Genomic DNA, 22,974 nt, shown 5'->3' on the forward strand with positions numbered 1-22,974 from the left:
CCAGTTGTCGGAGAATGGGAAATGGTCCAACATAGTGAGGAATGAATTGAGCTGAAGGAAGTTTGAGTCTTAAATGTTTTGTTGAAAGCCAGACCTTGTCACCAGGTTTGAAGTCTGGAGCCTTGCGATGATGAGCATCGTAAACTTTCTTGGCTCGTATTCCTGCTTTCTTAAGCATCTCTTTAGTCCGAGTCCAGAGTTGATGGATATCAGTAGCAGTTTTTTGTGCTGCTGGGGACGGCACTGATAACGGAAGTGGCAGTGGTGGTAGTGTTAGTCGTCCGTAGACCACTTTGAATGGTGTTGATCCAGTGGAAGTTGCTGGATGAGAGTTTATGAAAAATTCTTCCCATGGCAACAGTTCGCTCCAATCATTCTGTTGGGTGTTCACATAGGCACGAATGAACTGTTTGAGTGTCCTGTTCATCCTTTCTGTTTGGCCGTTGGACTGAAGGTGATATGCCGATGTAAAGTCGAGGACTATATCAAACGTTTTGCATAATGCCTTCCAGAAGTTAACTGTGAACTGTACTCCGCGATTGGAGACTATGTGCTTAGGCAAGCCATGCAGACGGAAGATGTGCATGATGAATAATTGGGTGAGCTCCATGGTGGTGGGTACGCCTGGGAGAGTCACGAAATGTGCCATCTTTGAGAACCTGTCAATGGTTACCCAAATGGTGTTGTTCCTTCCTGATGATGGTAAATCTACCACAAAGTCAGTGGCAATATGTGTCCATGGTTCTTTAGGGACCAGCAAGGGTTGGAGGAGACCCCATGGATGTCCTGGCGGCGTCTTCTGTTTAGCACAGTTTGCGCAGGAAGTGACGTAGGTGAACATGTCCTCTTTCATGGTGGGCCACCAATAAAAGGTTTGCAGTTTAGACAACGTCCTTCATTGCCCAGGGTGTCCTGAGAGTTGGAGTCGTGGGCCCAAGCCAATAGCTTTTTCCTGAGGTTCTTGGGTACGATTGTCTTTCCTGCAGGCACCGAATGGGTAACTGCCAATACGACCTTCTCAGGGTCAATGATGTGTTGCGGCTCTTCGGGTACGTCCTCGGAGAGGAAGGAGCGTGAAAGAGCATCAGCTCTGATATTCTTATCTCCTGGACAATACTTGAGCACGAAGTTGAATCTGTTGAAAAAGAGCGACCATCTTGCTTGTCTATGGTTCAGGCGCTGTGCGTGGCGGAGATACTCCAAGTTCTTATGGTCTGTGAAGACCGTTACTTGATGTTGCGCTCCCTCAAGCCAAGGGCACCATTCTTCGAATGCCAGCTTTATAGCCAGAAGTTCCCTGTCTCCAACTCCGTAATTTCTCTCAGCAGGAGAAAAGTGATGGAAGAAAAACGAGCAAGGATGTGGGACCTTAGAATCGCCAGCCTGGCTTAGTACTGTCTCTGCGCCAAGGTCTGAGGCGTCGACCTCCACGATGAAAGGTTTTAAGTGGTCTGGATGTTGAATGCATGGCTTGGTGGAAAAGGCATCCTTCAGCTTTTGGAATGCAGCAATCGCTTCGGGAGACCAGTTAGCCACATTGGCACAATTTTCTTGTCATAGCAGTCAGTGGTACTGTGAGAGAGGAGTAGTTCTTGATAAAGGTTCTGTAATAGTTGGTGAAACCTAAGAAGCACCGGAGAGCCTTTAACCCGTGGGTTGTGCCCATTTCTTAATACTCTCTAGCTTCTGTGGGTCCATTTGGAAATCTTCTTTAGAGACAATGTTACCTAGGAATGTCACTGATTCCTTATGAAATTCACATTTAGATAGCTTGGCGTAGAGATGGTTCTCACGAAGCCTCTGTAATACCTTCTTGACATCTTCTTGGTGAGTGGTGATGTCCTGTGAGAAGATTAAGATGTCATCTAAGTAGATCACAACATACTTATAGAGGAGGTCTCGGAAGATGTCATTCATTAAGTTTTGAAAAATGGCTGGAGCATTACACAGGCCGAACGGCATCACTAAGTACTCAAAGTGCTTGTCTCGAGTGTTGAAGGCCGTCTTCCATTCATCGCCAGCTTTAATGCAAAGTAGGTTGTATGCTCCCTTCAGATCTAATTTTGAAAAGATCTGGGCTCCTTGTAGCCTATCAAAAAGTTCTGATATCAGAGGCAGGGGATAACGATCCTTAATAGTTATTTCGTTAAGGCCTCTATAATGTATGCAAGGACGCAATGTGCCATCCTTTTTGCCCACAAAGAAGAAGCCTGCACCCTCAGGAGACTTGGACGGTCTAATGAAGCCATTGTTGAGAATCTCCTGAATGTATTCAGACATGGCTTTGTTTTCGGCCACGGACAAGGGGTACACTCTACCCTTGGTTGGCTCCGTATTCAGCTTCAGGCGAATGGCACAGTCATAGGGTCTGTGAGGCAGAAGAATATCTGCAGCTTCTTTAGAAAAAGTATCACCAAAAAGAGCTAATTATTTTCCATACAATTAAATCACCACAACAACAAGATCCGGTGATTTTCACTTTTCATCAGACTATTTTGCATCAAATACGTACAAAATTTACTGATCAACGGAGATATTGTAATTTATCTGCCATACAATTCGAGGCTCTTCAAGCACTAAGAGACAATCCCGAACTAATTATAAAACCCGCCGACAAAGGCGGGAAAATTGTTGTAATGGACAGAGTGCAATACACAAATGAAGTTCTGCGACAATTGCAAGATTCAAAGGCTTATCGTCCATTACAGCAAGATCCTACCAAAGAAATATCTGATGAAATTCAACTATTGGTTGAAGAAGGAGAGAAGACAGGTTTCTTGACGGCTAAAGAAGCACGTTTTTTGATGAAGAAACATCCGGTTGTCCCTGTTTTATATTTACTACCCAAGATACACAAAAGACTAGTGGATCCACCAGGGAGACCGATTGTATCAAGTAGAGGATCTCTTCATGAACCACTCTCTAGATTCGTGGATCATTTTTTGGCGCCATGTGTTCCAGCTTTACCCTCATATATTAGAGATTCCCAGCAAATGATTAGTTTTTTGGAAGATATACACTGTGATACAAGAACGTTATCCTTGGCCACATTGGACGTGGAATCTCTCTATACAGTAATTCCACAACAAGAGATGATAATGATTGCTCAATCGTATTTTGAGAGTAGACCTCAGCCTCAACGTATACCCTCTGATTTTTTAACATCCATTTTGAAGATTGCTCTAACAAAAAATTTTTTTGCATATGAACAAGGATACTATCAGCAAATTTGTGGAACAGCGATGGGGGCCTCGATGGCCCCCGATCTTGCAAACCTATATATGGGGGTCTTTGAACAGAAATGGATTACTGCCTCTCAACCATTTTTTACATACATTGTGACTTGGAAACGATATATTGACGACATCTTTATTTTATGGCAGGGTACACATGTTCAATTTCTGGAATTTGTTCAATGGTTAAACAATTGCAATCCATGTTTACATTTCACGGCAGTATTTGATTTTGAAACTATAAATTTTTTGGATATTTCAATCCATAAAACTCAAGATGGTTTTCAAACATCAGTATATCGTAAACCTGTAAGCAGTAATACCTTCTTACATTTTTCTAGTTCACACCCTCGAGTTTTAAAAGAAAATCTACCAACCAGCCAGTTCCTAAGGATACGGAGATTATGTTCCACTCAGGTGGATTATCATTCACAAGCAAAAGTTTTAAGTGGACGATTTTCAGAAAGGGGATATCCATCATCATGTATCAGAAGGGCTTACAAAAGAGCTAAAAATGTAAATAGAGAATGGCTTTTTTTGCCATCACAATCAGATCATAATGTGGAAAACATTTTGACATGTGTGATTCCTTTTACCCCCATGGCATCGATGGTCAAACAGACAATTTTTCAAAATTGGCACATCCTTCAGAATCACAGTGAATTTGGTGATCGTCCTAGATTTACATATACAAAAGGACCTAGTCTGAGGGACAAACTGGTACACTCTGATTCTTCGCCATTACAAATTAATACCGATCAAGGGAGACATCAACCTTGTGGTAGATGCTCTGTTTGTAATATCATGATGGATGATACGCAATTGATATTACAAAATCCTTCATTAACCATTAAGTTACGACAGAACACTACATGCACATCTATGGGTGTGATTTATGTAATCATCTGCCCCTGTCAAATGCTATATGTGGGTAAAACTATGAGACAGTTGAAAGTGAGAATGATTGAGCACCGCTCTAGTATAAACACGAAACGGCTAAGTGCCCCTGTAGTTTCTCACTGTTTAGAAAAAGAACACTCTTTTGAAGATCTAAGGGTCTGTGTCATTCAACAAATATTACCTCATTGGCGGGGAGGGGATCTTAACAGGAAACTAATGCAAGCTGAGCAAAGATGGATGAATTTCCTAGACACACTACAACCTAAAGGTTTGAATGGTGAACAAGAATTGAACGTTTTTCTTTAACTTTTTCTTTAAGTTTGTGATTCACAGCTGAGTAATTAAGAACGCTGGTAACGTCAAGTATAGCAGAGACGGGGTTTCCTTTAAGTTGCGATTTACAGCTGATCAATCAATGACGTCAATGACGTCGGTTCTTCTGACTGACCGCCACTCCTTGGTTTTGATTGGTATTTCGCCTCTATTTAAATGCTCACGGCACATCAATGTGGTTGCTGTTTCCTGCAAGTCCGGAAGTGAGTTGAGACGGTGCACGTCCGCGATGAAGGTTTGGCAGTGCTCATTCGAAATGAGATAAGTAACTCTAAATTATGTTGAATATATTTGAAAAATAGTATGAAATACTTTCCTGTTTTATTATAGGACACTTGTGGGCAATTATGAGAGGAGACACCGCCGAAAAATTTGGCGGGTACATGAAAAACAAACCGCTTTTGAATTGCAGCGGATATCCCCCGGAGAAATAAACACTGGCAGGTGACATTATAAGTTAATTTCAACTGTTTGAAATATTATCTGGGCAAGAAGGATGGTAGTATGCTCCCGGTAAGATAAACACTGACGGGAGATACTTGAAGAAAATATGCGCTCCTGATGAAGCGAAAGCGAAACATCGGCCGGGTGTCGAGATTTATGAGATTTGAGATTTATGAGATTTAATTTCTTGTCCCTGGACATAGTGAATTACAGTTCCCTTTGACTGCAATTTAAATTGAGACATATTGCTCTAGATTTATAAATTTTATGGAAAATATCTAAAAAATTTGAAAAAACAACTAAAAAAGTTAAATTCTAAAAAAGTATAGTAAAAAATAGAGTTTCAAAGTTGACTGTAAATGATGAGAAGTCCGTAAAAAATAGAGTTTCAAAGTTGACTGTAAATGATGAGAAGTCCGGACAATCCCTGTTTCATGTTTTGACAGGGTTTTGTCGCCAGGCTTGCCGATACGGTCAATTTTAGTTTAAAAAATTTTTTTGAGCACAGCCTTGTGGTATAATTGTTCTTTTTTCTTTTTTCCTTGTTGTTGTGGTGGCTTCTTTAGAAAAGACATCTTGAAAAGATTTGTATTGAGGAGGCAAGCCTGGCATTACTGGGGTGGTAGGCATACAAGGTAATGGCTTAACCTCCATCAGGCATAGCCTATGGCAGTCTGGACCCCAATTTGACAGTTCCAGAGTACCCCAATCGAATTGGGGCATATGTTGTTGTAGCCATGGTAATCCCAGTACAATGGGGTGCATAGCCTTCTCTAACATAAAGAAGGAGATGGTCTCCGTATGGAGAGCACCGGTACATAGACACACTGGTTCGGTACGTAGTGTTACTTCTCCCGGCAAGGGTTCTCCATGGATGGATGAAAGGAGTAATGGAGGTGACAAGATGGAAGTGGGGATCCGTAGATGTTCCACTAGTCGTTGAAGAATGAAGTTGCCTCCTGCCCCTGAGTCCACTAGGGAAATAGTCTGGTACTGTAGAGGACCGCAGATGAGAGATACAGGAAGAGAGAGTGGAGGAGAAGGAGTGGTGAGACCTAAGAAGAGTCCTCCTGCAGGACTTAGGTCTGTCCATTTCCCGGACATATAGGGCAATTTTGGACATCATGGTCAGCTTATCCACAGTACATACATAGCCCTAATTTCTTCCGCGTTCTTCTCTCTTTCGACGTCAGATGGCTGCGGCCTAATTGCATCGGTTCCTCCTCGCCGGCTGCTGGGAACTAAGAGGTAGCCCTGGATGCGGTCTTGACATGGACTTCACTCAGAAATGGCCTCCTGGCACTCTTGGTCTCTTGAACTTTATCTCGAAGCCGGCGGTCAATTCTGGTTGCCAGTTTCACAAGTTCAGCCAAGGTTTCAGGCATCTCTCTGGAAGAGAGTTCATCCTTCAGGTGAGTGTTCAGTCCTTCGAAGAACAGCGTCTTCAGGCATCTTGGGTCCCAGATAATTCAGTGTCTTGAATTCAATAGCGAAGTCAGCTAGGGTCTTGTTCCCATGCTTTAGGTGAACCAAGGAAGATCCTGCAACAGAGTATCGCGCAGGGTCATCAAAAACTGATTTAAACAGTTCAAGGAATCCTTCAATGTTGTGAAGGATCAGGTCCTCGTGTTCCCACAGCGAAGATGCCCAGCACAGGACTCGTCCATCTAGGCATGATAGGATATACGTAGTCTTTGCATAAGCTGTGGGGAAATGTCCAGGTTGTAATGCAAAATGCATGCAGCACTGGTTAATGAAGTTTCTGCATCTCCATACTTCTCCCGAGAAGCGGGTAGGAGCTGCTAGAGGTACAGTCGTCATGACCGTCACCTCTGACGGTTTAGCCTCTTTACCTGAGATGGAAGGGGAGTTCATCTGTTTGTGTAACAATTCAAATGCAGCGGTCAGTCCCTCCAGCATAGTCTGCTGCTCGTCGATACGCTGGGCCAGACCGGGAATGGCCTGCAACGCCGTGAGCTGAGCCGGATCCATGTAGTTGGCAATCTCTTGTTATTACGTGTTTTAGTGGATCCTTGGGTGCTGTGGAGATGACCACGCCCACGGGGAGGAGCCCCGTGAGGAGCCACAGCACTGAACTAGACACGGTACACAAATCTCCGGAATGAATCTCTATTTATATAGCTAGAAGTAGCCACCAGGTGGCAGTAATGAGTAGTAGTCTCAGGGACCTCGGCAGAGGGAGACCTTCTCTCCGATGATGTCAGGAGGTTCCGCAGCAGGAGCTACTGTGGATGAGACAGATGAGATGTTAGTATACTCACTCGGTGTTAGCTGTTATGGATGCGATTCCACCAGATAGTCGTGGATGGTACAGACACTGAGGCAGGGAGAGCAGGCCCTCGAGGAGCGAGTACATGATCCCTGAATGGCACCTGAAAATAGAACAGAGGACCCCAAGGAGCGGGTACCCAGGTTAGTAGCCAAACCCCGAAGGGCAGAAGGAGAGCTTCCCGTAGGCAGCAGGGAAGCGGCAGAGTAGCGCAGACAGGAACAGTCAAACTATTCGAGCCTTTGCCAATTCAATGAGCTAGCAATCTTGAGAAGTAGATATACCCGGATGGGCATGACGTCAGCTGAGGGAACGCCCTTGAGGTTCGCGCCACTGGGCATACTTAGACGTGGGTTGCACGCGCGCGCGCACCCTAGCAGGTACCTGGGAGGAGCAATGGCATACGACTGCACCATAGCCATTCCGGGGACGCCAGAGAGATCGGCTTGATGACGCTGCGGTAGCCATCTTTCCCAGGTGAGCGGGAGAGCTGAGAAAGGGGTGCAACAAGCGGGGCGAAGCCGTCAAAGACCGACGGATGCAACAATTTGTGAATGCAAATCCTTTTTTCCACATTTCCTCTTGCAGTTGAAGCATAGAGCAATGTTGGAGTCGTATTAACCGTGAGTATGTTTATTGAATAAGGGTATTAATCTCCAGGTAGTAGCTGTCATTCCCGCAAGCCACCCCCATGCCTCTTCTCTTCATTCACATGCTCTAGACTTTATGGATCCACAGTGTTTATTCCACGCCCCTTTGAAATCCTTCAAAGTTTTGGTCTACACCACTTCCTCCAGAAGGGCATTCCAGGCATCCACCACCCTCTCTGTGAAGAAATACTTCCTGACATTGGTTCTGAGTCTTCCTCCCTAGAGCTTCAAATCGTGACCCCTGGTTGTGCTGATTTTATTCCAACAGAAAAGGTTTGTCGTCTTTGGATCATAAAAAACCTTTCAAGTATCTGAAAGTCTGTATCATATCACCTCTGCTCCTCCTTTCCTCCAGGGTGTACATATTTAGATTCTTCAATCTCTCCTCATAAGTCATTCGGTGAAGACCATCTACCTTTTTGGTCGCCCTTCTCTGGACTGTCTCCATCCTGTCTCTGTCCCTTCGGAGATACGGTCTCCAGAACTGAGCACAGTACTCCAGGTGAGGCCTCACCAAAGCCCTGTACAAGGGGATAATCATTTCCCTTTTCTTACTCAATATTCCTCTCTCTATGCAGCCCAGAATTATTCTGGCTTTAGCTATCGCCTTGTCACATTGTTTCACCGACTTCAGATCGTTAGACACTATCACCACAAAGTCTCTCTCCTGCTCCGTGCAAATCAGCCCTTCACCCCCCATCGAAAACAGTTCTTTCGGATTTCCACACCCCATATGCATGACTCTGAACTTCTTGGCATTGAATCTCAGCTGCCATATCTTTGACCACTCTTCCAGCTTCCTTAAATCCCGTCTCATTCTCTCCACCCCTTCCGGCGTGTCCACTCTGTTGCAGATCTTAGTGTCATCCGCAAAAAGACAACCTTACCTTCTATCCCGTCCGCAATGTCACTCACAAAGATATTGAGCAGGACTGGTCCCAAAATTGATCCTTGCGGCACTCCGCTTAACACCGCTCTCTCTAGAGCAAGTTCCATTTATCATCACACATTGTCTTCTGTTCCTCAACCAGTTTGCAATCCAGGCCACCACCTAGGCACTCACTCCTAAGCTTCTCATTTTATTCACCAGCCTCCTGTGCGGGACCATATCAAAAGCTTTGCTGAAATCCAAGTAGATGTCATTGAGCGCTCTTCCTCGATCCAATTTCCTAGTCACCCAGTCAAAAATGTCAATAAGATTTGTTTGACAGGATTGTCCCCTGGTGAATCCATGCTGCCTCTGGTCCAGCAATTCTTCTGACTGTAGATAGTTAACTATTCTTTCTTTCACCAGCGACTCCATTACTTTTCCCACCACCGAGGTGAGGCTAACCGGTCTGTAGTTACCAGCCTCTTCTCTGTTACCACTCTTGTGAAGTGGGATCACCACCGCTCTTCTCCAATCATTCAGCACTACTCCCGTTTCTAAGGATCTATTGAGCAGGTCACATCTCTGAGCTCCCTCAGTATCCTGGGATGAACCTCAGCAGGCCCCATGGCTTTGTCCACTTCCAGTTTACCCAGCTCTTCCCATACATTACTTACTGTAAATGGAGTTACATCTACTACACTCCCCTCCAGTTTCTTGTTAACTCCAGGGTCCTCTTTAGTGAACACCAAACTGAAGTAGTCGTTTAATGTTTCTGCCATTTCTTCGTCTCTCTCCACACATTGATCCTTTTCACCTTTCAATTTCACTATATCACTTTGAACTTTTCTCCTTTCTCTGATGTATCTGAAAAATGTTTTGTCACCTCTCTTTATCTCTTTGGCAATCCTTTCTTCCGCTTGAATTTTTGTCGTCTTGATTACTTTCTTTGTCTCTCTCAGTTCTACCAGATATTCTTCTTTGTGCTCCTCCCTTTGGGATCATTTATATTTCTTGACCGCTGTTCTTTTAGCCTTTATTTTGTCAGCCACCTCCTTTGAGAACCAAATAGGTTTCATTTTTCTTTTTCATTTCTTTACTTTTCTAACATAAAGATTAGTTGCCTTGGAAATTGCTCCTTTTAGTTTGGTCCACTGTTGTTCCACATCTCTCTTGTTCTCCCTGTCTTCTAGTTCTTCCTCCAGGTACGTCCCCATTTCATCAAAGTCTGTGTTTTGAAGACAGGCCTTGTGCCACGAAGCACCCTACACAGCCCCCCATGAGCTGGTCATGGACCACGATGGTGGCACGCCAGGAAAGGTGGACAAGCAGGAAACTTGGAAGCAGTACGAAGAGCCGGAGATGAGGACATCAGAACCAGGACTGGAACATCAGGCACATGGAACTCCGGAACATGGAACATTAGGAATATCAGGAACACAGAGTATCTGGACACGGAACAGGCGACGAAGGAGCTCTGATGAGGAACAAGACCAGGAACATCAGACGAAGGAGACCAGGTACATCAGGAACATCTAACAACAAACGAAGAGCCATCAAGACAAGCGAAGACCACGGAGAACCTTGCATGGTGAAGGAAGCACAGACCACTGTTAGGATTCATGCGAAGGCCCCAAGGAGAACAAGCTGAGTCTATTTATAAGGCTGGACGAGGCATGGAGTTATGAGCTCATCCGTGGGGCCATGGGGCTTTTCCCGCCGCTGGCCTTTAAATGCAGAGAAGAGGCACAGATGCCTATGCAGGGCCCAAGGAGTGAAGGAAGTCGGCGTCCTTGCTGCATAGATGAAGGCAACGGCGGCGGCACTCCTGCCGTGAGATGGTATAGTTGGCAGCGGCTTCCCCTGCCACGTGGAGGCAGAGACAGCGGCAGCAAAGGGGCCATGAAGATGGACAGCGGCATCGGGGAATCCAGGCCGCGTGGGAGTGGCCGACAGCAGCAGCTCACAACCGTGAAGGTCAGCAGAGCCAGAGTCGGGCCCAGAGAATGAAGGGAAGGTGGTTGGGCGCCGGCCCAATCTGCATGGCGCAGGCAGCGAGGTGAGAGACTGCTCGCGAGCCCAACCACAAGCAGCCCCCCTACCTGTTTGGTAGGGGGATGCATTCGTTTGCAACGTATTAGCAATCCACAACGTATATGTCCATATTCGTAGTATTCGTGGGGTCGCGAAACATATCGCGATTCCCCACGAATATAACATATCATCCATTCCATACGTTTGGAGGTGCATGCTTTTCTTAGCCGCCATTTGAAATCGGAGAATGCCCTTTAAGTGTATCCATAGCCAAAAAACAGCCTTTTCCTGTGAGTCATCAGTGACCTCACAGCCCTGTCAGATTGGGTCGGACAGGTTGGCAAGGAGACCAGAATGCAACATATCAGCGATAAGAAGTTTTGCAATGCAGCCAATCGTGCTCTCACTCAGTGGTCGGTGACGCTTTCCCTGATGACCCAGCACTATGTATATTTAAGCACACAGCGTGCCACGCACTTTCTTTGCAGGGGTGATCTGGGGAGGCCGGGAGGTGGTCTTTCTCTGCGGGACGTGGCTGCACGCAAAGCTAGTCTGAGTTCTCAAATCTGTATTCAATTGCTAGCTAGGCTAGTTACTTAGATAGAAAAAGATATTTGTTCTTCATTTGGCTGCAGAGCCAGCTAGCCCTGGTTTTTTTTTTAAGCACTTTTTTTTAGTTGATCTGAGATGGTCTCTCTGTGCCAGGGAGAGAAGCTTCTAGTAGTGGCATTTTGTTATTTAATTCACCACCTGGGGTAGGTTGCAAGCACCATTTGGGTGATATGGATGGGAGAGATGTATTCAATTTCTAGCTAGTTTGCTAGAATTTCCATTGAAAAATATATTTCATTGATTTTCCTGCTGTGCCAACAATTTTAGCTTTTTTGTTAACTGCATTTGTTTAATTGAACTCTCTCAGTCTCTCTGTGCACTGGGCATCAGTGCCAGTAGGCACTGGGTAGTTTAGAAGATTCAAGTATATTGGGAGAGCACAGCTTTCTGAAGCCAAATCCCCAGTGAGCCTCTTTTGTAGTTACAAGCTCGGTGTGTGCACACACATTACATTAGTGCATATCAAGGCATTGTGCCTGTGGGCAAGCAGTTTAGAAGACTCAAGTATATTGGGAGAGCACAGCTTTCTGAAGCCAAATCCCTAGTGGGCCTCTTTTGTAGTTACAAGCTTGGTGTGCGCACACACATTACATTAGTGCATATCAAGGCACTGTGCTCGTGGGCAGCCAGTAGGCAATAGGCAGTGACATTAAATTATAATATCAGGGAAATCTAGATGTGGTCGAGTGATTGGGACTGGCAGAGGAGGCACTTCAAAAGGCACTAGTGCCAGTCCCCCATTAAAGTTAAAAAGGGACCTGTTGCAATCTAAACTCTTTGGAGGGGCAGGTAGTTCCATCCAGAAAAAAATGAAATCTAAACATGATGCATCGCCACCACCTGTTTCTGACCCTGTAGTTTTGGAGGTGAGGGAAGAGGAGGCTGAGTCATGCAAGACAAAATGGCGACACCCAAAAGCAGCAGTGGGACAGCAGTCTCGACTTACTGTTGACAATGTAGCGCAGGCACTGTTTGCTTCTGATTCCGATGTAGAATCATCTTGTGTGGGATTCTCATCAGAAACGGAAGAAGTAATAGCTGACGAAGTTTTAGGAGGATCAGTTAGTCCTTTCTTAGCCTCCACTTCAGTGCAGCAGGGGAGAGATGAAACTGATGATGATGAGGAGGAGGAGGAGCAGTCAGCGCAGGCACAGAGAGTGACTGAGGCCCCTGGCATTGCTTCTCAGGGTGCACCCACTACTTCAGCTCCAGTGCCAGCATCCACCCCCAAGGCTATACAGAAGGGAGGATCACGAAAGACATCTGCAATCTGGAGCCACCTTAAAGTGACGGAGGGCCTGTGTTTTGCTCAGTGTAATTACTGTGGCAGGGCCATTAGCAGAGGCAAGCAAATGGGACATCTATCTAATTTTGGCATGACGCATCATATGAAGAGGCAACACCCAACAACAGTACTGCCAACTGGGGATGGTGGCAGTACCAGTCAGGGGACCCCTTCCAAGCAGCGTAAACTGGTTGAAAAGGAGCAGTGTCACCCCATGCCCTCAGCCTCTTCTAGCAGTCAAGTGGCAGGCCAGCAACCCCCTGACATGTGGCAGAAGCGACAACCCATCATGGAGGAAATGGGGTGGAGTGCGGTAACACTATCCCGGGGTAGGAGACAGGCAGCCTCAAAAGTTGTAAGGAGGAGCATTGGGGAAATGATTGCCCTTGATGACCAGCCCTTGCAGATAGTGGAGAATGAGGGTTTCAAGCATTTTCTGAAGGTCGTAGTTCCAAATTACAAAGTCCCTTCCAGAACCACATTTAGCAGAAAGGACATCCCCAGCCTGTACAAGCAGTATCGCAGTCGCATCCAAGTGCTGCTAGCTAAGGCAGAGGGAGTGTGCATTTCATCTGCGATATCTGGATCGCCATGAATGCTGCACACTCTTACCTCTCCCTGACAGCACACTTGTGGAACCTGGCTCAGGCAGGGGCAGGAAGAAGCTCTATTACTGAACAAGTATCAGGGTGGGAGGTGGGCTTTACTGCACACCCACCTGATGGACCAGGTCCATACCCCAGCCAATATTCTAGCAGGCATCAGACAGATGCTGGAGGGCTGGCAACTACACCAGTGAGACAGGAAAATACAGGCAGGGTTCTTTGTCACAGACAACGGTGCAAACATTAGGGATGTGAATCGTTTTTTGACGATTTAAAATATCGTCCGATATATTTTAAATCGTCAAAAATCGTTAGAGGCGATATTTAATAGGAATTCCCCCGATTTATCGTCAAAAATCGTAAATCGGGTGAAGGGGGAGGGGAAGGGGAGGGCGGGAAAACCGGCACACTAAAACAACCCTAAAACCCACCCCGACCCTTTAAAATAAATCCCCCACCCTCCCGAACCCCCCCCCCCAAAATGCCTTAAATTACCTGGGGTCCAGTGGGGGGGTCCCGGTGTGATCTTTTACTCTCGGGCCTCCGGTGCGTTGTAGAAATGGCGCCGGCGCTACCTTTGCCCTGTCATATGACAGGGCAAAGGTAGCGCCGGCGCCATTTTGTTTTTTGACCCCCGACGTCAGGAGCGTAGGAGATCGCTCCCGGACCCCCAGGGACTTTTGGCCAGCTTGGGGGGGCCTCCTGACCGGCGCTACCTTTGCCCTGTCATATGACAGGGCAAAGGTAGCGCCGGCGCCATTTCTACAACGCACCGGAGGCCCGAGACTAAAAGATCACACCGGGACCCCCCCTCTGGACCCCAGGTAATTTAAGGCATTTTGGGGGGGTTCGGGAGGGTGGGGGATTTATTTTAAAGGGTCGGGGTGGGTTTTAGGGATGTTTTAGTGTGCCGGTTTTCCCGCCCTCCCCCGATTTACGATTTACAGAATATTTTAAAAAACAAAACTGCGACGATCCGATTCCCTCCCCCCCCCCCCAGCCGAAATTGATCATTAAGACGATCGATCACACGATTCACATCTCTAGCAAACATGGTTAAGGCAATAACTGAGGTGCGCTTTAAGAACATCCGATGTTTTGCACACACTCTGCACCTGGTAGTGAAGTCGGCTCTGGGGTTGGAGTCCAAGCACCAAGAGAATGGATACTTGCAGGACTTAATATACAAGTGCAGGAACATAGCAGCACACTGTTAAGGCGGGGCAGGTTCTCCGACAAAAGCAGACTGATTTGGAGATGCCTCACAAGCGTCTCATTCAAGATATTGCCACCCGGTGGAATTCCATCTTTAGGATGCTGCAGAGGTTAGTGGAGCTGCAGACACCCCTTCATGAACTTTCTGGTTCAATGGACATAGGTGTGCAGAATCCCCTAGGGCATCATGATTGCTTAGTCATGAGTCAGCTGATAAAAATCCTGCAGCCCTTCAAGGATGTCACGGAGGAGCTGAGTTCCAGAAGTGCCACCTTGGCTGACATCATCCCTATGGTTAAATTCCTGGATGAACATTTGGAGGCCTTTAAACGGGAAGAGGGAATGACTGCTGAGGTGCTGTAGTGTCTGGACGTTTTGCAGCAGTAGGTGAAAGACAGATTAAGGCCTTTAACAGATGACCGCACATACTTGCTCGCCTCTGTCTGTGATCCCCGTGTGAAAGGTAAACTCGCCCTACAGACCAATTGTCTGTCATTTGTGAAGGAGCTGCTGTTAGCAAAGGTCCGTGAACAGGAGCGCCATAGGCGGAGACAGATTAGGCTTGAAGCAGAGGTGGAAACAGCAGGCACGTCAGAGAGTTGTGCTGCTAGCCCAAGCAGGAGCAGCACTGTGTCAGTGACAAATAGTACCTCCTCCTCCACGTCAGAACGCCCAAGGCATGTTGCCCATAAAGATTCATCAGTTGTGCAACGGGCGAGAGAGAAAGTAGCTGGATTGAGTGACTCTGAGCCCGCCCAAGCACAGGAGGAGACAGCAGCACAGCTGTCTGTGACATGGTATCTCTCAGAGCCGATAGAGAAAATGCAGACAGATCCGCTGGCATATTGGGCACACAAGTCCACTGTCTGGCCATACCTAGCCAAAGTGGCTCAGCGATATCTGTGATATCCACCAACCAGTGTGCCCAGTGAACATGTCTTTTCAATGACAGGGGATATAATGAGCCCTCACTGCTCAAGGCTGGCACCAGAGTTGATGGAAATGCTAGTGTTTTTGAAAGTAAACCTGCCTTTGCTTGGGTTTCCAAATTTTCCCTGTGAATGGCAAGATGAATGAAAGCAATTCAAAGCCTTGCAGCAGCTCCAATTGCCTCCTATGCTCCAGATAATATAAGCACTGCAGCACATGTACCTGACATGAATCGCTGTGCCTGATCGTCAACTGTCCAGGCCTTGTGTTCCTACAAGTGTTTGAACTTGATTGCTGTGCCTGTTCATCCAGGCCTTGTGTTCCTACAAGTGTTTGACTTTGATTGCTGTGCCTGTCAGTCCAGGCCTTGTGTTCCTACAAGTGTTTGACCTCGATTGCTGTGCCTATCCGTCCAGGCCTTGTGTTCCTACAACTGTTTGACCTCGATTGCTGTGCCTGTTCATCCAGGCCTTGTGTTCCTACCAGTCTTTGACCTCGATTGCTGTGCCTGTTCACCCAGGCCTTGTGTTCCTACCAGTGTTTGACCTCGATTGCTGTGCCTGTCAGTCCAGGCCTTGTGTTCCTACAAGTGTTTGACCTCGGTTGCTCTGCCTGTCCATCCAGGCCTTGTGTTCCTACCAGTCTTTGACCTCGATTGCTGTGCCTGTTCATCCAGGCCTTGTGTTCCTACAATGGTTTGACCTCGATAGCTGTGCCTGTTCATCCAGGCCTTGTGTTCCTACAAGTGTTTGACCTCGATTGCTGTGCCTGTCAGTCCAGGCCTTGTGTTCCTACAAGTGTTTGACCTCGATTGCTGTGCCTGTTCATCCAGGCTTTGTGTTCCTACCAGTCTTTGACCTCGATTGCTGTGCCTGTTCATCCAGGTCTTGTGCTCCTACCAGTGTTTGACCTCGATTGCTGTGCCTGTTCATCCAGACCTTGGGTTCCTACCAGTGTTTGACCTCGATTGCTGTGCCTGTCAGTCCAGGCCTTGTGTTCCTACAAGTGTTTGACCTCGATTGCTGTGCCTGTTCATCCAGGCCTTGGGTTCCTACCAGTGTTTGACCTCGATTGCTGTGCCTGTCAGTCCAGGCCTTGTGTTCCTACAAGTGTTTGACCTCGATTGCTGTGCCTGTCAGTCCAGGCCTTGTGTTCCTACAAGTCTTTGACCTCAATTGCTGTGCCTGTTCATCCAGGCTTTGTGTTCCTACCAGTCTTTGACCTCGATTGCTGTGCCTGTTCATCCAGGCCTTGTGTTCCTACCAGTGTTTGACCTCGATTGCTGTGCCTGTTCATCCAGGCTTTGTGTTCCTACCAGTCTTTGACCTCGATTGCTGTGCCTGTTCATCCAGGCCTTGTGTTCCTACCAGTGTTTGACCTCGATTGCTGTGCCTGTTCATCCAGACCTTGGGTTCCTACCAGTGTTTGACCTCGATTGCTGTGCCTGTTCATCCAGGCCTTGTGTTCCTACCAGTGTTTGACCTCGATTGCTGTGCCTGTCACTCCAGGCCTTGTGTTCCTACAAGTGTTTGACCTCGTTTGCTGTGCCTGTTCATCCAGGCCTTGTGTTCCTACCAGTCTTTGACCTCGATTGCTGTGCCTATTCATCCAGGCCTTGTGTTCCTACAATGGTTTGACCTCGATTGCTGTGCCTGTTCATCCAGGCCTTGTGTTCCTACAAGTGTTTGACCATGATTGCTGTGCCTGTTTTTCCAGGCCTTGTGTTCCTACAAGTGTTTGACCTCGTTTGCTGTGCCTGTTCATCCAGGCCTTGTGTTCCTACCAGTCTTTGACCTCGATTGCTGTGCCTATTCATCCAGGCCTTGTGTTCCTACCAGTCTTTGACCTCGATTGCTGTGCCTGTCAGTCCAGGCCTTGTGTTCCTACAAGTCTTTGACCTCGATTGCTGTGCCTGTTCATCCAGGCTTTGTGTTCCTACAAGTCTTTGACCTCGATTGCTGTGCCTGTTCATCCAGGCCTTGTGTTCCTACAATGGTTTGACCTCGATTGCTGTGCCTGTTCATCCAGGCCTTGTGTTCCTACAAGTGTTTGACCATGATTGCTGTGCCTGTTTTTCCAGGCCTTGTGTTCCTACCAGTCTTTGACCTCGATTGCTGTGCCTGTTCATCCATGCCTTGTGTTCCTACAAGTCTTTGACCTCGATTGCTGTGCCTGTTCATCCAGGCTTTGTGTTCCTACAAGTCTTTGACCTCGATTGCTGTGCCTGTTCATCCAGGCCTTGTGTTCCTACAATGGTTTGACCTCGATTGCTGTGCCTGTTCATCCAGGCCTTGTGTTCCTACAAGTGTTTGACCATGATTGCTGTGCCTGTTTTTCCAGGCCTTGTGTTCCTACAATGGTTTGACCTCGATTGCTGTGCCTGTTCATCCATGCCTTGTGTTCCTACAAGTCTTTGACCTCGATTGCTGTGCCTGTTCATCCAGGCTTTGTGTTCCTACAAGTCTTTGACCTCGATTGCTGTGCCTGTTCATCCAGGCCTTGTGTTCCTACAAGTCTTTGACCTCGATTGCTGTGCCTGTTTTTCCAGGCCTTGTGTTCCTACAAGTCTTTGACCTCGATTGCTGTGCCTGTTCATCCAGACCTTGTGTTCCTCCCAGTGTTTGACCTCGATTGCTGTGCCTGTCAGTCCAGGCCTTGTGTTCCTACAAGTGTTTGACCTCGTTTGCTGTGCCTGTTCATCCAGGCCTTGTGTTCCTACCAGTCTTTGACCTCGATTGCTGTGCCTGTTCATCCAGGCCTTGTGTTCCTACAATGGTTTGACCTCGATTGCTGTGCCTGTTCATCCAGGCCTTGTGTTCCTACAATGGTTTGACCTCGATTGCTGTGCCTGTTCATCCAGGCCTTGTGTTCCTACAAGTGTTTGACCTCAATTGCTGTGCCTGTTCATCCAGGCCTTGTGTTCCTACAATGGTTTGACCTCGATTGCTGTGCCTGTTCAACCATGCCTTGTGTTCCTACAAGTGTTTGACCTCGATTGCTGTGCCTGTCAGTCCAGGCCTTGTGTTCCTACAAGTGTTTGACCTCGATTGCTGTGCCTGTTCATCCAGGCTTTGTGTTCCTACCAGTGTTTGACCTCGATTGCTGTGCCTGTTCATCCAGACCTTGGGTTCCTACCAGTGTTTGACCTCGATTGCTGTGCCTGTCAGTCCAGGCCTTGTGTTCCTACAAGTGTTTGACCTCGATTGCTGTGCCTGTCAGTCCAGGCCTTGTGTTCCTACAAGTGTTTGACCTCGATTGCTGTGCCTGTTCATCCAGGCCTTGTGTTCCTACCAGTCTTTGACCTCGATTGCTGTGCCTGTTCATCCAGGCCTTGTGTTCCTACAATGGTTTGACCTCGATTGCTGTGCCTGTTCATCCAGGCCTTGTGTTCCTACAAGTGTTTGACCTCGATTGCTGTGCCTGTCAGTCCAGGCCTTGTGTTCCTACAAGTGTTTGACCTCGATTGCTATGCCTGTCAGTCCAGGCCTTGTGTTCCTACAAGTGTTTGACCTCGATTGCTGTGCCTGTCAGTCCAGGTCTTGTGTTCCTACAAGTCTTTGACCTCGATTGCTGTGCCTGTTCATCCAGGCCTTGTGTTCCTACAAGTCTTTGACCTCGATTGCTGTGCCTGTTCATCCAGGCCTTGTGTTCCTACAAGTCTTTGACCTCGATTGCTGTGCCTGTTCATCCAGGCCTTGTGTTCCTACCAGTGTTTGACCTCGATTGCTGTGCCTGTTCATCCAGACCTTGTGTTCCTACCAGTGTTTGACCTCGATTGCTGTGCCTGTCAGTCCAGGCCTTGTGTTCCTACAAGTGTTTGACCTCGGTTGCTGTGCCTGTTCATCCAGGCCTTGTGTTCCTACCAGTCTTTGACCTCGATTGCTGTGCCTGTTCATCCAGGCCTTGTGTTCCTACAATGGTTTGACCTCGATTGCTGTGCCTGTTCATCCAGGCCTTGTGTTCCTACAAGTATTTGACCTCGATTGCTGTGCCTGTCAGTCCAGTCCTTGTGTTCCTACAAGTGTTTGACCTCGATTGCTGTGCCTGTCAGTCCAGGCCTTGTGTTCCTACATGTGTTTGACCTCGATTGCTGTGCCTGTCAGTCCAGGCCTTGGGTTCCTACAAGTGTTTGACCTCGATTGCTGTGCCTGTCAGTCCAGGCTTTGTGTTCCTATAAGTCTTTGACCTCGATTGCTGTGCCTGTTCATCCAGGCCTTGTGTTCCTACAAGTCTTTGACCTCGATTGCTGTGCCTGTTCATCCAGGCCTTGTGTTCCTACAAGTCTTTGACCTCGATTGCTGTGCCTATCAATCCAGGCCTTGTGTTCCTACCAGTGTTTGACCTCGATTGCTGTGCCTGTTCATCCAGACCTTGTGTTCCTACCAGTGTTTGACCTCGATTGCTGTGCCTGTCAGTCCAGGCCTTGTGTTCCTACAAGTGTTTGACCTCGGTTGCTGTGCCTGTTCATCCAGGCCTTGTGTTCCTACCAGTCTTTGACCTCGATTGCTGTGCCTGTTCATCCAGGCCTTGTGTTCCTACAATGGTTTGACCTCGATTGCTGTGCCTGTTCATCCAGGCCTTGTGTTCCTACAAGTATTTGACCTCGATTGCTGTGCCTGTCAGTCCAGTCCTTGTGTTCCTACAAGTGTTTGACCTCGATTGCTGTGCCTGTCAGTCCAGGCCTTGTGTTCCTACATGTGTTTGACCTCGATTGCTGTGCCTGTCAGTCCAGGCCTTGTGTTCCTACAAGTGTTTGACCTCGATTGCTGTGCCTGTCAGTCCAGGCCTTGTGTTCCTACAAGTGTTTGACCTCGATTGCTGTGCCTGTTCATCCAGGCCTTGTGTTCCTACCAGTCTTTGACCTCGATTGCTGTGCCTGTTCATCCAGGCCTTGTGTTCCTACAATGGTTTGACCTCGATTGCTGTGCCTGTTCATCCAGGCCTTGTGTTCCTACAAGTGTTTGACCTCGATTGCTGTGCCTGTCAGTCCAGGCCTTGTGTTCCTACAAGTGTTTGACCTCGATTGCTATGCCTGTCAGTCCAGGCCTTGTGTTCCTACAAGTGTTTGACCTCGATTGCTGTGCCTGTCAGTCCAGGTCTTGTGTTCCTACAAGTCTTTGACCTCGATTGCTGTGCCTGTTCATCCAGGCCTTGTGTTCCTACAAGTCTTTGACCTCGATTGCTGTGCCTGTTCATCCAGGCCTTGTGTTCCTACAAGTCTTTGACCTCGATTGCTGTGCCTGTTCATCCAGGCCTTGTGTTCCTACCAGTGTTTGACCTCGATTGCTGTGCCTGTTCATCCAGACCTTGTGTTCCTACCAGTGTTTGACCTCGATTGCTGTGCCTGTCAGTCCAGGCCTTGTGTTCCTACAAGTGTTTGACCTCGGTTGCTGTGCCTGTTCATCCAGGCCTTGTGTTCCTACCAGTCTTTGACCTCGATTGCTGTGCCTATTCATCCAGGCCTTGTGTTCCTACAATGGTTTGACCTCGATTGCTGTGCCTGTTCATCCAGGCCTTGTGTTCCTACAAGTATTTGACCTCGATTGCTGTGCCTGTCAGTCCAGTCCTTGTGTTCCTACAAGTGTTTGACCTCGATTGCTGTGCCTGTCAGTCCAGGCCTTGTGTTCCTACATGTGTTTGACCTCGATTGCTGTGCCTGTCAGTCCAGGCCTTGGGTTCCTACAAGTGTTTGACCTCGATTGCTGTGCCTGTCAGTCCAGGCTTTGTGTTCCTATAAGTCTTTGACCTCGATTGCTGTGCCTGTTCATCCAGGCCTTGTGTTCCTACAAGTCTTTGACCTCGATTGCTGTGCCTGTGCCTGTTCATCCAGGCCTTGTGTTCCTACAAGTCTTCCTACAAGGACTTTGTATGTCAAATTATTAATCAGTCATTAAAGACTGGTATATTTCCTAACACTTTGAAACAAACTTCAATATTGCCCATACTAAAGAATAACTTTCAACCTTTTTTAGAGTTTTCGAACTTACGACCTATAGCATCCTTATCATCCCTAGCGAAAACGCTGGAATCAGTAGTTCTATTCCAATTAAAAGATTATCTGAACGAACATAGTATATTAAACACAAACCAACATGGGTTTCGTAAGGGTCATTCCACAGAAACCCTCCTGCTGTCATCTTTTGACACCTTTTTAAGAGGCTTTGATTCTTACACTGATTTTCTGGTAATCTTTTTAGATGTGTCAGCAGCTTTCGATACTCTGGACCATAAAATTTTACTATCTACCCTACAACTTATTGGTATTCACGCTACTGTACTAAATTGGTTTAAAAGTTTTCTCTCAAATCGTCCATGTCAAATTAATATTGATTCTCATTTCTCTCATCACTATCATCAGTCGACAGGAGTACCTCAGGGCTCCTCACTATCACCCATACTATTTAATGTCTATCTGCTTCCGTTATGTCATATTCTTTCATCTTTAAACGTACGGTATAAAATTTATGCCGACGACATCCAACTTTTTATTCCCTATAAGTCGTCGTGACAAGAAACATTGTGCTTGGTACAGTTATATATTTCTGTCATTGAAAAATGGATGGCACATAATCGGCTAAAATTAAACAAAAAGAAAACAGAAATCCTATTCCTGAGCTTTATATCAAATCCTATAAATACTCCCCCTGAAAATATTATGTTGGGTAAAGAAACAGTCCAAATTACTAAAATCGCACAGAGCTTGGGAGTGTGGATAGATTCAAGTTTGTCTCTTTCCCAACACATCTCGAAGGTTGTAAAGAACTCCTTTTTCAAATTTCATGTATTAAAAAGATTACGGCCTCTTCTATTTATCAATGATTTCAGATTGGTTCTACAAGCCCTGGTTCTTTCCGGGCTGGATTATTGCAACGGATTATATTTAGGGTTGCCGGATTCTGCCGTCAGACCTCTCCAGCTCATTCAAAATTCTGCGGCTAGACTTTTAACAGCAACCCCTATTAGACAGCATATCTCTCCCATATTACAGAAGTTACTGTTGTGGAGCGCTAGGAGAGCGATCCCACTCCTGGGTGATGTGTGTCCTTGGGCCACGGCTCGACCCCAGAGGGCTCTGAAGAGGTGCCGCGGGAGGCGTGGCATGCCCGAGCATGGGCTGGACGGGAGCAGGGCTGGAGTGACATGGAAGACAGGCCCTCCTTCGGACCTGCACACTTCGTAAGACCCAACAACGCAATGTTGGTCTTGTGAACAGCCCTCCGACCGTTCCCAGCCCTTTCGGACCTGCTGCAGGGTACGGCACGAAGCGGCAGGCCAGATGGAGGCCAGGGCAGCGAAGACTGGAACATGGATTCAGACGAGACTCAGGAACGACGTAGACTCAGGCATAGACGTGGACTCAGGCATAGACATGGAGGATCCTTAGACGTGGACTCAGGCAACGACGTGGACTCAGGAACGAGGTGCAGGATGCATAGAGGTGGCGTCAGGAACGAGGGCTGAAGGAAGACATGGGCACTGTCCCTCAGGGCGCCCTACTCAGACCACCCGTGGGACTGAGTCGCGGACCACCCTGCCTCATGTGCACCCTACTCAGCCCTGGAAGGCTGGTCGCGG

The 22,974-nt window shown here is 47.3% G+C and overlaps 1 protein-coding gene across 1 annotated transcript in view; it reads left to right on the forward strand.

Annotated features, from left to right (window-relative positions):
* Positions 1–10,422: 10,422 nt before the first annotated feature.
* The window catches only part of LOC115080274 (vomeronasal type-2 receptor 26-like), a 53,120-nt gene continuing 40,568 nt past the window's right edge, over positions 10,423–22,974 (forward strand). The window contains exon 1 of the mRNA XM_029584426.1: positions 10,423–10,695. Within this exon, the coding sequence (XP_029440286.1) occupies positions 10,423–10,695 (273 nt within the window). The remainder of the gene's footprint in view (positions 10,696–22,974) is intronic.

Source organism: Rhinatrema bivittatum, chromosome 19, assembly GCF_901001135.1.
Source record: "Rhinatrema bivittatum chromosome 19, aRhiBiv1.1, whole genome shotgun sequence".
Taxonomy (NCBI): domain Eukaryota; kingdom Metazoa; phylum Chordata; class Amphibia; order Gymnophiona; family Rhinatrematidae; genus Rhinatrema; species Rhinatrema bivittatum.